The sequence below is a fragment of the Echeneis naucrates genome, chromosome 3, assembly GCF_900963305.1.
Source record: "Echeneis naucrates chromosome 3, fEcheNa1.1, whole genome shotgun sequence".
Lineage (NCBI taxonomy): Eukaryota > Metazoa > Chordata > Actinopteri > Carangiformes > Echeneidae > Echeneis > Echeneis naucrates.
Window position 1 is genome coordinate 27,756,989 of NC_042513.1, and position 18,794 is coordinate 27,775,782.

At 46.2% G+C, this 18,794-nt stretch overlaps 1 protein-coding gene across 1 annotated transcript; it reads right to left on the reverse strand.

Annotated features, from left to right (window-relative positions):
• Window positions 1–804: 804 nt before the first annotated feature.
• Window positions 805–12,557, reverse strand: hsd11b2 (hydroxysteroid (11-beta) dehydrogenase 2). The gene is made up of 5 exons (XM_029497678.1): window positions 12,089–12,557; window positions 6,588–6,800; window positions 5,383–5,568; window positions 4,557–4,694; window positions 805–2,938 (listed from the first exon to the last, which is right to left on the reverse strand). Exons 1-5 carry the CDS (start codon window positions 12,369–12,371, stop codon window positions 2,538–2,540), a joined length of 1,221 nt encoding a protein of 406 aa, XP_029353538.1. The 5' UTR covers window positions 12,372–12,557; the 3' UTR covers window positions 805–2,537.
• Window positions 12,558–18,794: the final 6,237 nt, after the last annotated feature.

Genomic DNA, 18,794 nt, shown 5'->3' on the forward strand with positions numbered 1-18,794 from the left:
TTACTAACGATGTTCTGCCAAAGTCTCTGTCTCTCCCAGTTCCTCTCCTCTCTCTCCCTGTCCTCATCCTGCAGGTGGTGACTCATCTCCATCCCATGTTCCTGCAACACCTGCTGTTCCCATATTTCATGAATTCTGTACTACAGCTCAACTCCATGAACTTCATGCAGCAACATGTTCCTACCTACACCCCCCCCTCCAATGCCTATCTGTCTCTCTCTCTCTCTCTCTCCCACTCTCAACCCAACCGGTCGAGGCAGATGGCCGCCCCCCCTTGAGCCTGGTTCTGCTCGAGGTTTCTGCCTCTTAAAGGAAGTTTTTCCTGCTCATCGGGGGATCTGTTGGGTCTTTTTACATAAATTTATAAAGAGTTTGGTCTAGACCTGCTCTATATGTAAAGTGCCTTGATGTAACTTTGTTATGATTTGGCGCTATACAAATAAATCTGATTTGATTTTGATTTGTTTGACTCCCAGCCTGGGGCCTTTCTGTGTGGAGTGTCATGGTCGCTCTGTGGTTCCTTCTGGTCCTCTCACAGCCCAAAGAAACATTTGGGTTCATGGGTGTCTCTAAATGTCCTGTACCCTGAATGGGAGGTCGGTCTTCTCGGTGATGGACAGGTGGCCTGTCAAGTTTGGCTCCACCCTCTCCTGAGATGTCAGCTGGGATTGGCTGCAGCCCCCCCGGGATCCGGATGGATCAGTGGCATAGATCATGAGGTTTTTGTGGCCCTGGAGGGTCTAAGGGCCCCTGAGGGTTTTGGGCCCCTAAGCAGAGATGAACACAAACACACAAAAAACAAAGTCTCAGAAAAGTTGAGTTTATTTCTATCAAAGTTTGAAACAAGTGAAGTTTTTACATCAGTTTCTGTTTTATATAAAATTCACAGTTTGTGATACAAGAAATGATGCCATAAATAATATGACGCAAAAACAAACAATGAAAAATAAATGGTGATGTTTTGTGGTTGATTCTGATTGGAGGCAGTTTGGAGGCAGACACAAAGACACACACACTGTGACCAATGCTGTGTGTTCAGGGCTCATATCTACACAACAGCCGTGTAGTTAAAGATGAGTTTTGTTTTGCTTTTCACATGAATTGGTTTAATGAGAACTGAGGACAAAACACTTCATCTTTTACTGACACAGAAACAGGCTCAATGAATATTCAGATTTTTGGAGTAAGACTTTTCCCTGAGAGGAGACTGAAACAGGTCAAAGGTAGAAACCTCGTCTGATTCAGGGAAGTGAAAAGTGAAAATTATTTTTATCCTCTGAAGGTCAGAGTTGGTTGATGTACTAAATAAAATGTTTGTTATTTCCTCTGAGACGTGACATCCTCACCAACAGCTTGAAAAAACATTTTTATCTTTTTACGAAAATTCATTGGAAGAATGAACTTTTGTTGTTCACAGATAAACTGAAAGAGCTAAAACAAAAGAATCATCTGGGTTGGGGGTTTATTGGCTGTCCACTGTTATTATTCTACACTGTGCTTTTATTGTGAAGCTCTGCAGTCCAAACAGGAACAGTAATGTTAGTATACTTGGTTCTGTAAGTGATGGTAAATTGGGCTTTTGTTTTGAAATCCTTGTCCACTTCCTGTACAGTAGAAAGAATGCGACACATACAGGAAACGTGGGCTGATGATGGAGTCACTGCAGCTCATCTCGGTTCCTGACCAACCACAAGGGGGAGTTTCAATGATGGAGATGACATCATCAGTGACACGGCAATCATCAGCGTTAATTTAAAGGTTAGTTAGCTCTACGTTAACAGCTAAAGCTAATGTTTTACATTTCTACTATCCTTTCTGTTGAGCCAGTCAGACGGCTTCTTCCAATGGTGTGACCTTGTCAACGTGTGAGGACGTGGTGACATCATCAGACAGTCAGAAGTTTGTTCATCAGAACTCTCGACAGCTCATGTGACTTTTCCCCGTTGCTAATGGAAGTGAGGACTTAAGCTGTGGTGGAGTCAGGCTGTCTCAGGTCCAGCAGCGCATGCTGACACTCAGGTGAACGGCAGCCCCAATCAGCCGCAACACCGGTTCAGGCATGTGCAATGAGCGTATCTGGTCTGAGTATGATGATGATCATGGTTATGATTACGATGATGATGGTGATGGTGACAACGATGATGATGATGACAATGGCGATGGCGATGACAATGACAATGATGATGACGACGAAGATGATGATGGCGATGACAGACTGCAGGGCTGTTAAGAGGTTAAAGGTTGTGGTTTGAAATGAGCTGCTGTGACATCGGTCGTGTCAGAGGGACCCTCTCTGCTAAATGTGTTCTCTGATTAGCCTGTGGTTCAGACCCTGCCCACTGACCTCCAGGTGTGTCCCCGCCCACAGGGGACATCATAGGGTCAGACAACACAAACAAACACGATCCCAATGATGATCACGATCGATCCCAAATAAACTGCCAAAGGAAACAACAGTTAATCTACAGGTGTGTTACAGGAGTGGTCCTCTACTGCTGCATCATTATACCGTCAGGATGCAGTGCTCTGCCTCTCGGCTACTTCAGCCTCTCCTCCTCGTTGTTGTTGTTGTAGAGGCTGAGGTTCAGGTCGAAGCTGGACTGCTTCCTCAGAGCGCGCGGCAAAAGCTTCTTTTTCACGAACAGTTTCTGGAGGAAGCGACTGCTGATGCTGAGGGGGCAGTAAGTATGGATGAAGTACATGAGGCCAACACCGGGGCCCGCCAAGTAGCGTGCCCGTGGCTTCGGGCATAGCAGCGCCTGCACAATGGTGTCAACAACGGGGCTGAGGTTGGAGTTGGCGTGCTGGACATAGCGCTCAAACAGCTCCTTGGTCTCGCTCACGTAGTCCTCGCCGTAGTCCTCCAGCAGCTCCGGAGACAGACTCTGCAGCAGCTGTTTGTGCTGCTCATTCCAGTAGCTTTGCTTTCTGCACTGACCTGCAGAGACCACACATCTGTTACCATGGCAACAATATATACACGGTCAAACCTGTGGGGTAATGTCAGAGTTACACAACTTTAAAAATGTCAAGTTCGTCATCATTCATCAGTTCAAATTAACAAAACATTTAATGATCAAAATATGAAAACACGGACTCTGATCTGAAAAGCCTTCAACCTGCATTTTATCTGCTGACCATCAAGGGGCGACTCTGCTGGCTGAAATAAAGTCACACTGTATTGAAGTCTATGGGAAAATGTCCCTCCTCCTCCTCCTCAGTAAATGTTTTCCTGATGAGTTTATGGTCTCAGTCTGAAATACAGCATAATGTTCATTTTTAAAATGATACTCCATTCATTGGGAAACAGTGGCGGACAAACAAATTACAGACAGGAGTCTTCAAACCAGCAGCTCACAAACTGATGGCTGATGTCTGTGACATCACATGAAATGACTTAATATCATACGAAAATACATAAAATTACTACCCCAATATTTCATTCATAACATGAAGATGTACACACTTGATAATACATTTCCCATAAAGCTTCTGGATAGATCAGTGTGTTCCTGGTGTTCCCCTCTGCAGTTTGAGACCTTAAGCTTTAAATCACTGTCTCAGTTTGAGGTTGTAAATCTGCAGCAGCACAAAGAAAAGCCCCTGAAAACAGAAACACGTGGAATCAGGTTGGATACAAATGGAGAGTCTGCAGCAGCCTCTTTAACTGTCCCACACAAAGTCTGGAGTGTGTTTCAGCTGCTCAGAGACCAGCAGAGAAATGGTAGGATTAGAGTTTAAACACAGATCTGTTCCTGCAGGATTAGAGCGTGAACAGGAGGATAAAGTGTTCCAGCTCACTGTTGACAGCTCACCTTCATTTCTGCAGGTTCACTGACTCTCTGTGTGTTTCTGCTGCCTTAACATCCTCAGCGGGGTCAACACAGTTTCATTCATCTCAGACCAGAACTGGGTCCAGATGGTCCAACTCATCATGAATCAGACCCCCCCGCGCCCATTAAATGTTTATCACCTTGATCTGTTTCTATGCTGACAACACCATCCTGTTCACATTCGCTCTGATCAGCTAATGACCTCCAGGTCACTTGTATTAAAATTTGGACTGAACTGAAATGTTCGATCATAAAACCTGAATCTTGGTGACACATGATCTTGTTTTTGGCTCGAAGCTTCACTGAGCGGTCTGATCTTGATGACTAAGCCGTGAGTTCTGTCTCAGTGACAGTAACACATCTGAAGTCAATTACTTGTTTGGATCCTGATACAGTGTGTTTTTGAACCTGAAGATCTCTCACATATTCCAACTTGATCTGACTTTGATCACATCCATCAGTCCGTCGACAACATCAGCAGTTTGTGTTCTCTGAGAGTAGATGGTCCGTCCCTCATGTGGGATGGCATCATCATGTTCAACATGAGACTCAAATACAACACAGGCCAGGAAATCCCAGCCAGAGGAGGAGGAGCTCTGCTCCTGACGGACCACCTGAATGGCCCTTTCACACTTGTCCTCTCCTGTCACGGGATCAAACCCAGTAAACTTAGATGGCGGTCACAGGTTGTTTACATGTCAGAAGTCAGCTGATCTATCTCACCTGTTTTGTATGAGGACGGCAGAATGGTGGATACTTTGACCCCCCAGGGTTTCAGCTCGTGTCTCAGAGTGTTGACAAAGAGGCTGAGAGCAGCTTTAGACGCCCCGTAGGCTGAAAGACACGGAAACGGCTGGTCACCTGGCAACACAGAGACCACATTGTCATGACATCACAGTGGCGCCGACCAATCATCTGGCACAAAAACATGTTCTTTGATTTAATGGAGAAAAAATGGACATGAAGAGTCTGATGATCCATCACCACCAAATCACCAAGTCCAAATATAACAAGAAGAAATGTTATTTACTCAACATGCCTCACATTAAGAATAAAATACAGCAAAACAAAAACACAAGGAATACCAAAAACATCATACAAATAAATTAAAATATGGGGCACAGTTTAAAAACACAGTGGATGGATCGGGTCCTTGTAATGACTTGTTCCAGTTGAAGTTTCTGGAGAGTTTTCTGAGGCAGGCGTTACACTGATCAAGCCACAAAGTTACAGTAACTTGCCTGAATGAGTTCAGATCTATTTGATAATTTTGTTGGCTCACTTTAAACTCTTGAGGTCAAACACACATCTTCACTCTAAACTCCAACCTGCAGATGTGCATGAAATCTGCTGAGCACATTAATTCTGCCTGGGAGGGGGAGCGAGTGGGGGGCAGTCACAGAGAGACGAGCAGCAGCAGCTCTGTTTGTTTGGTTTGGATCCTGCAAGGCAACAATCATTTCATCTGCAGTTTAACTGCTCTGGAACATTCACTACAACACCAGTGTGTGTGTGTGTGTGTGTGTGTGTGTGTGTGTGGAGAACACACCAGCGGGGCTGCAGATGGTGATGAGTCGTCCCTTTGCCTGACGGAGCAGCGGCAGGAAGCTCTTGGTGACGCTGACGGTGCCAAAGAAGTTGATCTCCATGCAGCTGCGGAAGTTGGACATCAGGGAGAGCTCAGCATCTCCGAAGTTAACACACAGTCCGGCGTTGTTTACCAAACCCCACAGACCTGCCAGACACACACAGATGAGGAACTGCGCTCCTCAGTCGGTCTGCTGGTTTCCATTAAGGATGCGGACTGAGCTGCACTCTGATCAGTCTGGTTTTAATGTTGTGTTGAAATCACAGCTGTTCAGATGAAAGTGACAACAACTGTTTCCTGGAATTTTGGGGAAATGACATCAATGAAAAGACTGAAACAAGAAAAATGCACCCTCACATCATCAGTCAGTAAAAACTGTCTGACCGCTGCTTCAACATCAACGGCAGGATATAATATTCACCTGCTGCAGGTAGACCCCGCCCACTGACAGGTATCCGTGGTAACAAGCTAACGCTACTGACTTCCTGGTTATGGTCATAATGTTGTGGCTGAGGTGTCCTCAGGAGACTTCACCACAAACTCAGCCTCTCTCTCCTTCTGCTGGTGTAATCAAGCCTTGCTCGTCCTGATCTGAGGCTGCTGACCCAGAATCCCTTTTTTTGTTTGAGATGGGAGATAAGCGGGAAAAGAACAGCCAGCAGGCAAAATGCCACACACCTCAGAGACCACACAGGTAACTTCCTGTCTGCACAACAGGAAGAGCAGAAACCTTTTGATGTGACAGTGAGAGAGAATTTATTATTTTATTGTCAAACACAGCAGAGTCCTCACTGATGATTGGCTGACAGTGTCAGAGGCTCTGATTGGTCACAGGTAATCTTTCACCTGTGTGAACAATGGAACTGGAAAATACCACAAAATAATCTAACCTGGGCCAGATTGACCAATCACAGGCCACACATAGAGTACATGAGAGTGTTGGTGACCTTTACCTTCCACTTCTTCTATTACAACCACAACCACATACGCTCACACACAGACACACACACACACACTCCCTCTGTATCCTGAAGTGACTTGGAGGCGGAGTCAACAGTCTGGGAGCTGCAGGTCTGAGCCAATCAAAACAGTTTGAAACATGAGACACCACGACAACAGTACCAGACCGAGACTCAGACTGTCTGGGAGTCTGTATCAGTCTTTACCTCGAACACCCAGCTTGGCTTTAGTGTCCAGCAGGGCCTGTTGGACCTGTTGTGTCTGGGTGATGTCCACCTGGAACAGGGTGAGACGGGAGGAGCAGGTACTCTGCAGCTCCCGAGCTCCGGGTCCTGTCAGGTCCAGGACTGTGGCGAACACCTCAAAGCCCAGAGCGTCCAGACGCTTCACCGTCTCGTTCCCGAAACCGGAGTCACAGCCTGGGGGGACAAAGATCAACACAAAGTAATCAAGACACAAAGACCAGCATTAATTAGACCTGAAGAAAAAAATAAAACACAATTCACCAAGAACCTACACCCACAAACTGACCCACAGTCAGGATCAGTTCACACTGTGTAAACTGTATGTGTTCATGTTGGTGTGTGTGTTTGGGGTGAGGGGTTGCAGATCAGACTGTTGTAACACACAACACATTGTGTTACGGACGTGGTTACACAAGTTAAAAACACAGTTCCCAGAATTCTTGGCCAACACAACAGTTCATTGTTTCTATCAAGGAAACAAAGCTCACATGTTGCCACTGAATGCATCACGACATGTTCACAGACAACGTGGTTGTTTTTCCAACAACACGGCCAATTAACCGTCAGATTCTACAGCAAACCACGAATCAGGTGGAACACCTGTAGCCTGACAGAAAGCTTCAGATGAACACGTTGTGCCCTCAGTCTGACAAAGAGGAGACTGAGCGAAGGTCTGAAGAACATCCTGTCCTCTGACGGAGGACATGTCTGAGCAGCTCAGGGACATCACCTGAAGTTCACCTGAAATCCCCTCCGCCTCCAAAGACACCGTTTAGTTGTTTAGCTGTGTCAACGGTGTTCTGCTCTGAGAGTCTAATCCTGAACCAGAGCCAGGCTCAGTGGGATCAGGTACAGACCAGTTCTTTCTGAATTCACGTGGCATGCTGATAAAGAAGAGCAAAAAAACAAACAAACCAGTGTGTACGTGTCCACATGTCTCCCAGAAGGAAACAGAGTCCCTCAGAAAGACGCCGGGGGGATCTGTCACATTCACCATGGCTCCCCCATTTCCCAGAAGTCCCTGCACCTACAACCTGACCTGCAGAATTCAGAACTCGCTGTCCCGTTTGTTCTTGAGGACACAGTTCCAGGTCCAGAGGAACGTCCCAGGAAGAACGATGGAGTGAAGGTTGGCTCCAGAAATAAAAAGCAACACACACACACACACACAGGTATTACACAGTGATTCACATTCCAGCCTCTCCGTGTTTGTTGTGAGTAATTTCACAGCTATTTGTGTGCCAATCTGTGTGTGTGTCAGAACTGAAATCTTGATTTGTGTTTGATTCCTTCAGACTTTTTCACTGACGGAGCTGAACTGATGAATCAGCTCAGATTTGTTTCTGTTTGTTGCCTTCAATCATGTCCAAAGAGATCATGTTCAATTTCTTGAAGGAAAACAAAAAGACGGACAAAGATGAAAAAATAGCAAAGACGTTTGTGATTAAACAGCTTTAGTGCCATTTCATGTCTCTGGCTCTGTCTGTCTGTCTCTCTTTCTGTCTCTCTCTCTCTGTCTTTCTGTTTTTTGCTGCTCAGAAATATTTTTGTCTATATCTTTGACTATATCTTGTTTTTTCTGTTTATGTCCACAGGTCGCCAAGGGGCGGAGCCTCAGAGACCCCACACCGTCCCACATTCTACTCTCTTACAGGCGGTCCACAGGAGGTGTGGAGTCCAATTTCAGGTCTCACCATTCTGAGTGGCCAGTGCCAGCGCCACCCAGCCACCCACAGTTACGGGCCCCTGGGGGCCGCTCTCTAAAAGATGAGCGGATGGGGGCATCCGTGGTCTCAAAGAATAATAAAGCAGCAGAGTTTTAAGTGATGGTGAAGCCGAACATGTGGTCCTTTCATTGCCTCGGGAAACGGATCTCACTCTGAGGGGGAGCAACGTTATGTAACGGGGCCAAAGCTCCGAGGGGCCCCGCAGAAGAAGAAATAAGCATCAAGATGCATCTGTCTCTGGGCGGTGCCTCAACATCTGCAGTCTGAGGTCAGGTTACTACAGACAAGAAGGCTCCTGCTGTCTATTTATCACATTTAGTCTGAAACATTCATAGATCACAAATCACAGATTGAATAAGTTCCTTCACAATAAAAGCATCAAACATCAAACAAAAGGCCACAAAACAGGAAAATCTGGGAAGTGAAAATCATCAGAACACAACGGTTCAGGGTCAGAGGTTGTCTGTGGTCAAACTGGATCAAATTGGACTACACTGAACCACTGAGCTCTGCAGAGTGGTCGGCAAAGAAAAATCATAAATGTGTTTCTTCGTTGAGCTGCTTTCACAATACTCTAACTCTAACCCTACTCTTTCTCCTCTTCAACCGCTTTTCCGTTTCTGGGTCACGGGGGGTTCTGCAGCCAATCCCAGCTCACCTTGGACAGGTCTCCAGTCCATCACAGAGACAGACAGAGACCACCAACCATGCAGACCAAAAAACTTGTAGTCATTGAGGCTGTCCACTGCTGACTTTTTGGAAATGGGACTGGTAGTGGAGACTTTAAGGCAGGCTGGGATGCTGTTTCGTGACAGGGACTGGTTGAATATGGTGGTGAATACTCCAGTCAGTTGGTCAGTGCGCACTCTGAGTACTTTTCCAGGTACTCCGTCGGGGCCTGCCACGTTCCTGGGATTCACCGTCCTCAGCACATGTCTCACTCGGTGCTCCTGAAGTGTCAGTGGAAGGAGGCAATGGTGGTGTGGCTGCTGAGGGCTGTTTGTCTCAAACTGGGTGAAGAAGCAATTAAGTTCCTCTGCCAGCTAGGCTTCTGTCCTGGCAGTCACCTGGTTGTTACTGCTGTAGTTGGTGATGTGGTTTATTCCCTGCCACATTTTCCTGGGGTCATTCTCAGAGAGGAACTCCTCAATTTTCTTCTTACAGGCCGCCTTAGCTGCCCTAATTCCTCATTTGAGGGCCGACCTGGCCGTGCTGTACACAGACCAGTCCCAGTACCTCGACTTGAAGGCGGTTAGGTTTGTCTTTTTAAGAAATACAAAGTATTTACAAAGTTTACAAGTATACAAAGTTTGAAGGAATGAGAGGAAGGAAAAAGTAGAAACAAGAAGGAAAGACGGGAAAGCAGTGAGAAAGGAAAGAGACCAACAAAGGAGAGAAGAAGAGTGTCAGAGCTGGAGGATGGTGGGGAAGTTGTTTCTGTTGGATGAGTTTTACTGCAGCTGTGTAACTGAAACCTTTGGACCACAGATCACTTTCTCCTGAGAATCAGCCTTGGACACCGTCCAGTCAGCGTGTCCTTTAGTGGACTGATGCCAGGAAACCACATGAAACTACATGTAGTGGAAAACCACAGAAAGCCGCTGACTGTTCTCTGCCATGTTCACACTCTGTGGGTCAGAGTTCATGTTCTCCTCAGGACAGAACAGAATGAAGACAGTCAGATATTTAGAGCAGATTTTTCATCATTACTGAGCAGAACTCCTGATCAGATAAAGATAGAAACAACCCAAACACATGAGAGGAACTTTTCTTTGGAGAAGAAGGAGATATTCAGATTCTGAACTAATCAAAAACACAAAGAGATGAAAAACAGAACCCCCCCCATCTGGAGGCAGACCTGCAGCCTCAGTCCTCATCCTTTGAAGAATGCGACTCTTTGTAGAACACTTCTGAAAGCTTTACTGGTCCCGACCCGACCATCAGCTACTGGACTGGCCCCTACAAGTCTGTGTGTCTGTGTGTGTCTGTGTTAGTGGTGTAGGGTAACTAAGTACATTTTCTCTGATGAATTCACATCCTGTCAAGACTCGAACACGTGGTTGTAACTAATGTGTTTGTGTGTTTGTAGGCCAGACAGTTCCGTTCATGTGACACAAAACGACACATTTATACGGAGACAGTACAATGCATCCAGTTAATGCAATTCAGCCATGAAATCCGCAGCTCTGAAGTCTTTAACCTCCCTGAGCTATGTGAAAAACGCCACCAGTGGCTCCGCCCACCATCTGTCCTCGGGGTTATTTTGTTAGTCAACAGCTCCGGCCTCATATTTGTGTAACCTAGTTTTGTTTCCTTGAGATAAAAGTAGCCGTCCTTCCAGAGCTGGGAGACGTGGCCCACACCTCAGTTCAAAGGACAAGGGCGAGGAGCGACAACAAGACCGCTGGGACTCATGGGAACTGACGGCGTCTAGGTCGTTTGTTTTCACTGATTTAACATGATAGTTATATTAAGTCTATGAGAAAATGTCCCCCCTCCTCTCTGATTATTTTATTTGTCTCAGTCTCTAGTTTACAGTCTTCAATACAACATTTTTTAAATGAAGCTCCATTTAGAGGGAAAAGGGAGGGGCTAGGGGGTGGTGCTACTGAGTGACTGGCAGACCGAGCCATCCAATCAGGATTACAAAGCCTACAAAGCCAATCACCAGGGGACAATAGAAACAGCTGGGAATCGAACACAGCCCTCCTGTGTCATATTCCATCCTGAACTGGACTTTGTCACTGCATAAACTGCGTGACCACATTTTTCCCTTCTTCCCCGCCCCCTAGCAACAAAACCTAAAGATAAGGGTAGAGCAGCCTGCTGACAGAGCTGATTGGACTGCCTACAGGAAGCTCAGTGGGACAAACATATGTCTGTCTCATTCTTTCAGCAGTAACACAGAACTCGGTCAACTCCTCCGATTCACCGTTTTCAACCAGTTTCAGCTCCCTGAATCCAACACTGACATTATCTTCACCTTTACAGAAAAAAAATAGGTGAGTGAGCCCATCCCTCCGTCTCCGTGGAGACGGCTGTTATCACCCTCATACAAGGTCATATCAGATGAGACGGGCACACACTGTTATTAAAGAGTTGGATCAGCTGATCTGAGGACCATGTTAACTAACGTCAGAGCCAGCCACAAACACTGACAAACACACAAAGACACACCCACACACACAAAGACACACCCACACATACAAACACACACAAACAGGTTAATAAACTCATCAGTTCTCTTATCGGAGTCAGATTACAGAAATTAGGTTACTGCTGGCGTTTCCCTCAACTTTGACTTTTATTGTGATGGGGTACCTTCCCTCCTAAGTGTGTGTACCTCATGACACACACAAACACAGCAATGGATTTTAAAAGAGGGTTCAATTCAGGTTAACCTCACTGGATATTTACTCTCAAACAAGAGAAAATTACCACTGCTCCTTTAACCCCTGGCCCAATCCCACCCTCCCTCAGAGCCTCCTCCAAAAGGCTGAATCCTCACACAGATCTGGATTCTGGATCCATTCAGGACCAGGTCTCTGTGAGCAGCTGCTGATGAGGATGATGTCGGACACGTGGCCCAAGACATGGCCTGATTTTTCTATTCAGCCTCAAAGTTCTGGAGGTTTTCGTTTTCAAATTACTTTCTGGACCTCTGGATCCAGATCGGACAAACACATCAAACATCCTGGTCATACAGCTGAGTGAGTGGGAGGAGTCCCAACTTACCTGTGATGAAGACGGCCTTGCCATGGGCAGGCAGAGTGGCGGGCTGCAGGACGATCCTGGTGGCGGCATACAGACAGCAGGTGATGGCAAACAGTACCAGGACCAGCAGGGGCGGCAGGCAGGACGTCCATAGCCGCTCCACCAACACGGTGGCGCCCAGCCAGGCCACCAGGGTGGGGGCGGGGCTTAGGTAGGATGCCAAAATCTTCTTTGTGGCTCCGAAAACAAACATGGACAGAACGCCCAGGTAAATCCAGAAGGAAAGAGTGTGTTCCTCCATCATCCAATCCAGCAGAATACGGTCTCACCTGGTTTACCTGTCTGTCTGTCTCGTTGTCTCTTCTTCACTCCACCTCAGGGTGAAGCAGTGAGTCTCGTCCTCACCTGGTTCAAACACAAAGAATGTCTCTCTACCGCTCTCTCTCTCTGCTGCACACACTTTGGCCTGGTGTTTGTGTTGCAGCTCAGATCTCGTCCTGTCTCTCCCTTCGTCTCACTCAGTGTATATATAGAGGAAGCTGCAGGAGGAGGGACTAAGGCTGCAGCCTGCATCTAATCTGTCCACACACACACACACACACACACACAAACATGAATGTTATGAATATGGATTACTGATTATTGGAGTATTTCTGAAAAATGTTAAATTCTGGGGGTTGATATTTGGACCTAAAACCCATTTTTAGCATAAAAATCAGATCTGATCTGGACCAGGAGAACCACCAGGTCATGAGGATGGAGGTGGGGACATGTCTCCTCTCAAAGTGTCATAAAGACAAAAATGCTGATCCTGTTCCCACTTGAGTATCCAAGCGGGGGGCCAAGGACTACATGAATCACCAGGGGGGATTGGGGTGACTCCGCAGGTTGTAAAAAGAAATCAGATTTTATTGAAATCTGTGGGAAAATGTCCCTGCTTTATTTGTGAGTTGACACTTGGGCAGGATAGTGATGCAAAGCAAAAGTCCACTGTAGACCAGGTTCACTTCATGGTCAACAACACCTAGAAAGGACCTGTAGACCACGTCCTTCAAAGGATGCAGTCCCTAAATTTTGTTAAAATGAATAGTGATGGCAGTGTTTTTATTCAGCTTCAGATAAGGTGGTGACCCAGAACTCCCTCAGTGACCCAACATCAGACGAGCTCTGTTGTCATGGTTACAACAATAACAACAACCAATGTCCCTATGCAGATGACACCCAGCTGTATGTTGGTCTTTGTACTGATCGCTGTCTCTGACAAATCCACATGGATGAAAGGACTAAACCTCTCAGGCTGAAGTCCTGCTCCTCCTGGCCTGTTCAGGAGTCCTTTGGTGGGTGGTTATAGACAGATCCAAGAACCGGCTCACCTATATCCAAAGTCTTTGGCTCTGATGTCTGAGTGAGGAGAATAAAGACAGAGACATCGACGATCAGATATTTAGAACATCAGAGGCTTTGGAGCAGTAAAATAGTGAACGCTCCACAGTTTTTTTGGGTTGTTAGTTTAGTTGTCCTTTTTTGGATTATATTTAGAGCCAAAAATTTTTTTTTTCAGTATTTTATTATTTTATCTTACAGCCTCATTGTTTATGTTGTTTTTGTTCTGTACAGGACTTTGTGCTTTCCTCTGTGTGTAGTCCTGCACAAATAAAACCTGATCCATGGCTTTTGTAGTTTTTCTTCCAGTAAATGTGACTCTGCCAAAGTTTGTGTTTCTCAGCAGCTGCTTTCACATGAACACAGGAAAAAAGAAATCAAAGAGTGGCAATAAAGGCTGACAGCAACTTTCCAGAATGGTCTGGGACTCTCTGATCCAAACCCTGGTGGGGGGGGGGTCACACTGACACTACCGGTACTTGAATGCACCACGACAGGTCAATGAAAACATCAGGTTTACCTTCGAAGATCTGGCCACTGTTATCATCACAGTTACTACACTAACAGTCAAGTCTTTGTTAGGTTTTGAAAAGATGGTGATCTGGGTTAAATTAAGCTCTTCCTGTACAACTCCAACATCAGATGACCTCTGTTGTCATGGTTACAACAACAACAAACAGTCATGGAGAACAGAAACAATATAAACTTATCTTGTCACATGGGAATCGAACACAGCTCTCCTGTGTCAGGTTCCTCTGCAGACTATGCAATCCAACTTTTCCCTTCACTCCTGTTGTCATCACTACAACATTGTCGTTCATTCTCTCCCTACTCTACCCAACTTTGGCCCCCTGTCTGTCTGTCTCTCTCTCCAACCGGTCGAGGCCGCCCCCCCTGAGCCTGGTTCTGCCTGAGGTTTCTGCCTCTTAAAGGAAGCTTTTCCTGCTCATTGGGGGATCTGTTGGTCTCTTTAAATAATGTGCCTCAATGTAACTTTGTTATGATTTGGGGCTTTATCAATAAATCTGATTTGATTTGATTTTGATTTGATTTAGATGTTGCCTAGCAACAGAACCTGACGATGATGTTTGACTTCACTGTCAAACAGTAAATCAGTTGATGTCTGATCAACTTCATATTAAGAGTGATTTTCCTTCTTGAGGTCAAAGGGCATTAACGGCCCCTCCCTGCTGGTGATGATTGAGGCCAGCGGCACACGGCGGCTGCCATTACCTGTCTGACACAATTAACTGCCACTGTGAAGACACCTGCTCAGCACAGTCACCCTGGAGCTCTAACTCCTTTCCCCTAATCCCAGCAGCGTTTTGACACGCATCTTGTTGCTGCTCACGTGTCCCAGAGCAGCTTTATCTGGTCACACCGTGACCCCCCACCTCATCTGCATGTCCTGCAGATTAGAGACAATACATGCACCACAAGAACTTGACCAACAGAGATGGGTCACCTTGATGCTGCAGCTCGTTCCTCTGCAATCTGACATCTCTCTGGAACAGCAGGATCTTTGATATTGTCTCAAAGTCTTTCCTCAAAGACCACAAGGATCGGAAATGACCCGTTTCCCTAAGCAATTCAAGTGTTGCCCAGGACAACCACAGACCATAAATCATAGAGGACTGGTTCAGATCTGGTTCCGGTCGGACTGGTTCTGGACATAGGTTACTGAAGTCCAGATCAAGGTGTTCTGGGAGCTGGACCAGTTTTATCTGAGTGTGTCTGAGTTTTAACCCTAACCCTAAATATCCTGATAGGAGAGAGGCCTGTCATGCAAATTCATCCATTTTTGGATGAGCTTGTTTCTAGGGGGCGGGGTTACGCTCTGACCCTCATAAAACTGTTGTGATGTCACAGATGGCATCTATCTTTATGAGTCGCTCACAGTCTCTAGATTGAGCTCTTTCCTGTTTCTATCCCTAGTGATGAAGCCCTCTCCCACCCAGAGAAGCATTTCTATGCCGCCAGCTGAGCTGGTTCTGATTGCAGCAGCGTGTGCCAAACATGCCTCTGAAACAGAGCAGCCATCAGTAGGCTGTTTCTCAGCCAGCAGCAGGTTTGGCAGGAAGCAGCTCCCAGAATCCCGTTTCAGAGAATTGCCTGAGGACAGAGCAACGCTGTCACGCTATTGGCTGGTTGTTTTGGTCGTGTGTTGGCTGCCGAAGCTTTTCAGAACTGATACCCCCCCCAACATCTGAAGTGGACTGCAAACGGGTTTAAACATGACAGAGATGCTGTGACCTCCCCACAACATCAGCCGTCAGTCTGTGAGCTGCTGGTCCAAAGCCTCTTCTGTAATTTATCTGTTGGCCTTCCTTGTTTTTTTGACACCAGGAGGAACCATGTTTAAAGAAGAAGGTGGATCTGACCCTCTCTGTACTCTATCCTGATTGCGTGGTACAGTCAATCACATAGTAGCCCCACCCCTCAAACCATCCCCTGCTTTCTGGTCTATGTTCCTCTAAAGGGGAGCAGTTCAGCTGAAACAGCTGAAACCTTCAAAATAAAACATTGTAAACTAGGCTTTGCTTATTGTGTCTGCTTCTGCCTTGAGTACAGCACCTGTGCCAGATCTAAATCAACAGTTAATGCACCTCCCAGTGTGCAAGAGCCCCCTCACCCCAGCTCTGCATCCTGAACCTGGACTTGTCTGTACTGGTTCGGTCCTTGGACCCTTGGTCTGTTCTTGTTGACTTGACAAATTTATGCAGCTGGAAAAACACAAAGACGAGGAAAAGCTTTGACTGGATGGTGCGGTCACCTGATTATAATACATTGAGCTTTATTTAGTTCTTTTTTGGGTACTCGAAGACGTCTTATAAAGAAAAACTGTGTAAAGCAGAATTACCAAAGAAAAGTTCCTCTTGTGTGTTTGGGTTGTTTCTATCTTTATCTGATCAGGAGTTCTGCTCATTCTTTGGAGCAGTAATGATGAAAAATTTATTCTTTATTCTGTCAACACAATAAACTCAGAAACAAACAGGACTGATCCAGAGACACTCTGATTGGCTGTGATGTCACCCAGTGGAGCCAATAGGAGCGTCTGATGTAGAGATATGACTCTTAAGCCCCATCTATTGAACCAATAAAGTGACTCATGTTCAGACCTTTCATGTTGGGAAAATTGAAGACTGAATGATTCTAAATCTTCCTGTTGCTGATGATTAAAACAAAGTTCCACTAGGTGTGTTCTCACTTCCTGTTCCAGGACCTGATGTGGTCTAACATGGGCTCCCATGTGAGATCGGGGCCTCACAGACAATATGTTGTTTACTGCTGGAGCACTAATTGTTAAATGAAGCATTCCCAGCGTACCATTGTCACTGTTCCTGTTGAGCGTGGACATACGGCGTTTTGACAGCGTCTGAATTGGGTCATTTCCTTGTGTCACGCCATCATCTATTGAGAGTCTGCACAGACCTATCCTACACCTCCAAATCCACAAAGACCACATTCAAAACAGGTCAAACCAGATCAGAGTCCAACTGAGACCCTGTGGGGCAGGAGAGTCCCCTCCGCTAAAAAGGTCAGAGGTCAGACACTGTCTTCTCAGCAGCTGATGGACATGAGTTCTGGTCCAGGATTATAGACAGACCGTCTCTCATACTGAACCATTCACCTCCATCTCTTCCTTCATACCACAAGGTGGTATGAAGACTATGGTGGTGAACCTGGTCTCAGATGTTGATCCAGATCCAGACCCTGTTCCTCCTGGTCTTAAATGGACTTGTTTCAAACTGACTGATGTTTCATATTCTTCTTCCTCCTCTTCCTGCACAGAAAACCCCTCTGGTCTCAGTTAGTTTCCCATCATATGGTCTCCATGGTAACAGGTAGACAGTGATGAGGCTGCTGGGAAATTAGTGGCACAGTGACCTTAATTTACTGTATGATTGTTCCCTGAGTGCTGCTCAGTAGACCGGACTGGACCGACCCCCCTCACAGCCCAGACAGGTTTATATATCACAAGAAAAAGGAAGCTCTAAATAAATCAGTTAACGTTTCTGTGTGTCATGTGAGTCCTGATTGATCCCAAAAAACACAAATTATGACATCAATAGGCTTTGTTGCTAGGCAACATGTACTTGGACAAAAATCCATCACCTTTGTGATAATTGTATGTTCTGAAACACTCAGTGTGTTGTTGTCTTGTTTCAGCCTGACATGCTTCGTTAATCTTCCTCCTCCTGTTTCCCTCCACTTAACCCTCGTTAACACGGGTTAACCCAAGTTAACGAGGGTTAAGCGGGTGCTGGTTAAGCTCTAAATGAAAGGACTCTTGTGTTTTGGGTGTCCTCTGCAGGATCAGACCCTGGTCTCAGTTCAGGCACAGTGAGGAGCTACCTGTCAGTCAGAACTCAGGGTTTTTCCTGGACTCTCCCAGACAGCAAATGCAGGAAACCACGCTGCCACCTTTCCCTGTTAATCTGAGTCGTCACGGGCGCCAGCTGAGCCCCAAAGCCTCTGATCCTGAGACACTAATACCTGTCCTGGACCTCGCTCTGCTGCTGGTTCCCTCCGCCTGTTTTTGTCTTTCAGGGATTCAAAGGTCAAAGTCCAGAAGAGGATTTAGTTCAGTAAAAACAGGCTTTCCTATGGCACAATCATTAACCAGGAGCAGGACAGGTTCTACAGGAGGCGGGCAGGCTTTGTGGGGGGTCCCTCCAGCTGGGTAGCAAGTGTTTGTCAGCTCAGCCAGCTCAGTAAAGTTAAGGTGAGTGAACGTGTCAGACAGATGTCAGGTTGTGTGCTCTTATTTTGTTTTGACAGAGAAATGCAAGTTTGGTTCAGTTCAAAAGATGAATATGTTTCTAACCCTGACCTGGACCTGGAACTGGACCTGTGAAGCCACTTCAACAAGACCAAGAACCAAGATGGCTGACAAATTAAATGTGAACTGTTTCCTGGACTTTTTGTGAAACTGTTCCATCCTCTTTCTTGATTATATAGACTTCAGTATGAGGGAGGAGGAGGGACATTTTCCCATAGACTTCAATATAAGGGAGGAGGAGGGTGGGTTGAAGACTCTTCAGACTGAGTCTGGGTCCAGGTCTAGATTCAGGTGGTTGTCTTCTAACTGAACTCAGGTGAGCGGATCTACCTGCAGGAGACGTCTATTGTTGACACCTTCACAGTGAGACTCAGCCGGCAATCTCGCCTCAGGACTGACTCCTGGTCCTGGAGCTAAATGAGGTACTTCCTGTTCCTGATGCTCCGCCCCCTCAGCGCCTCAGCGTTTGCTCTCAGGAATCAGGGTGTCAACAACTGTCTTAGAAAACAAGAGCTTTGCGTTTGAGAGCTGCTACACAGAGCAGGAGCATTGTGTTGTTTT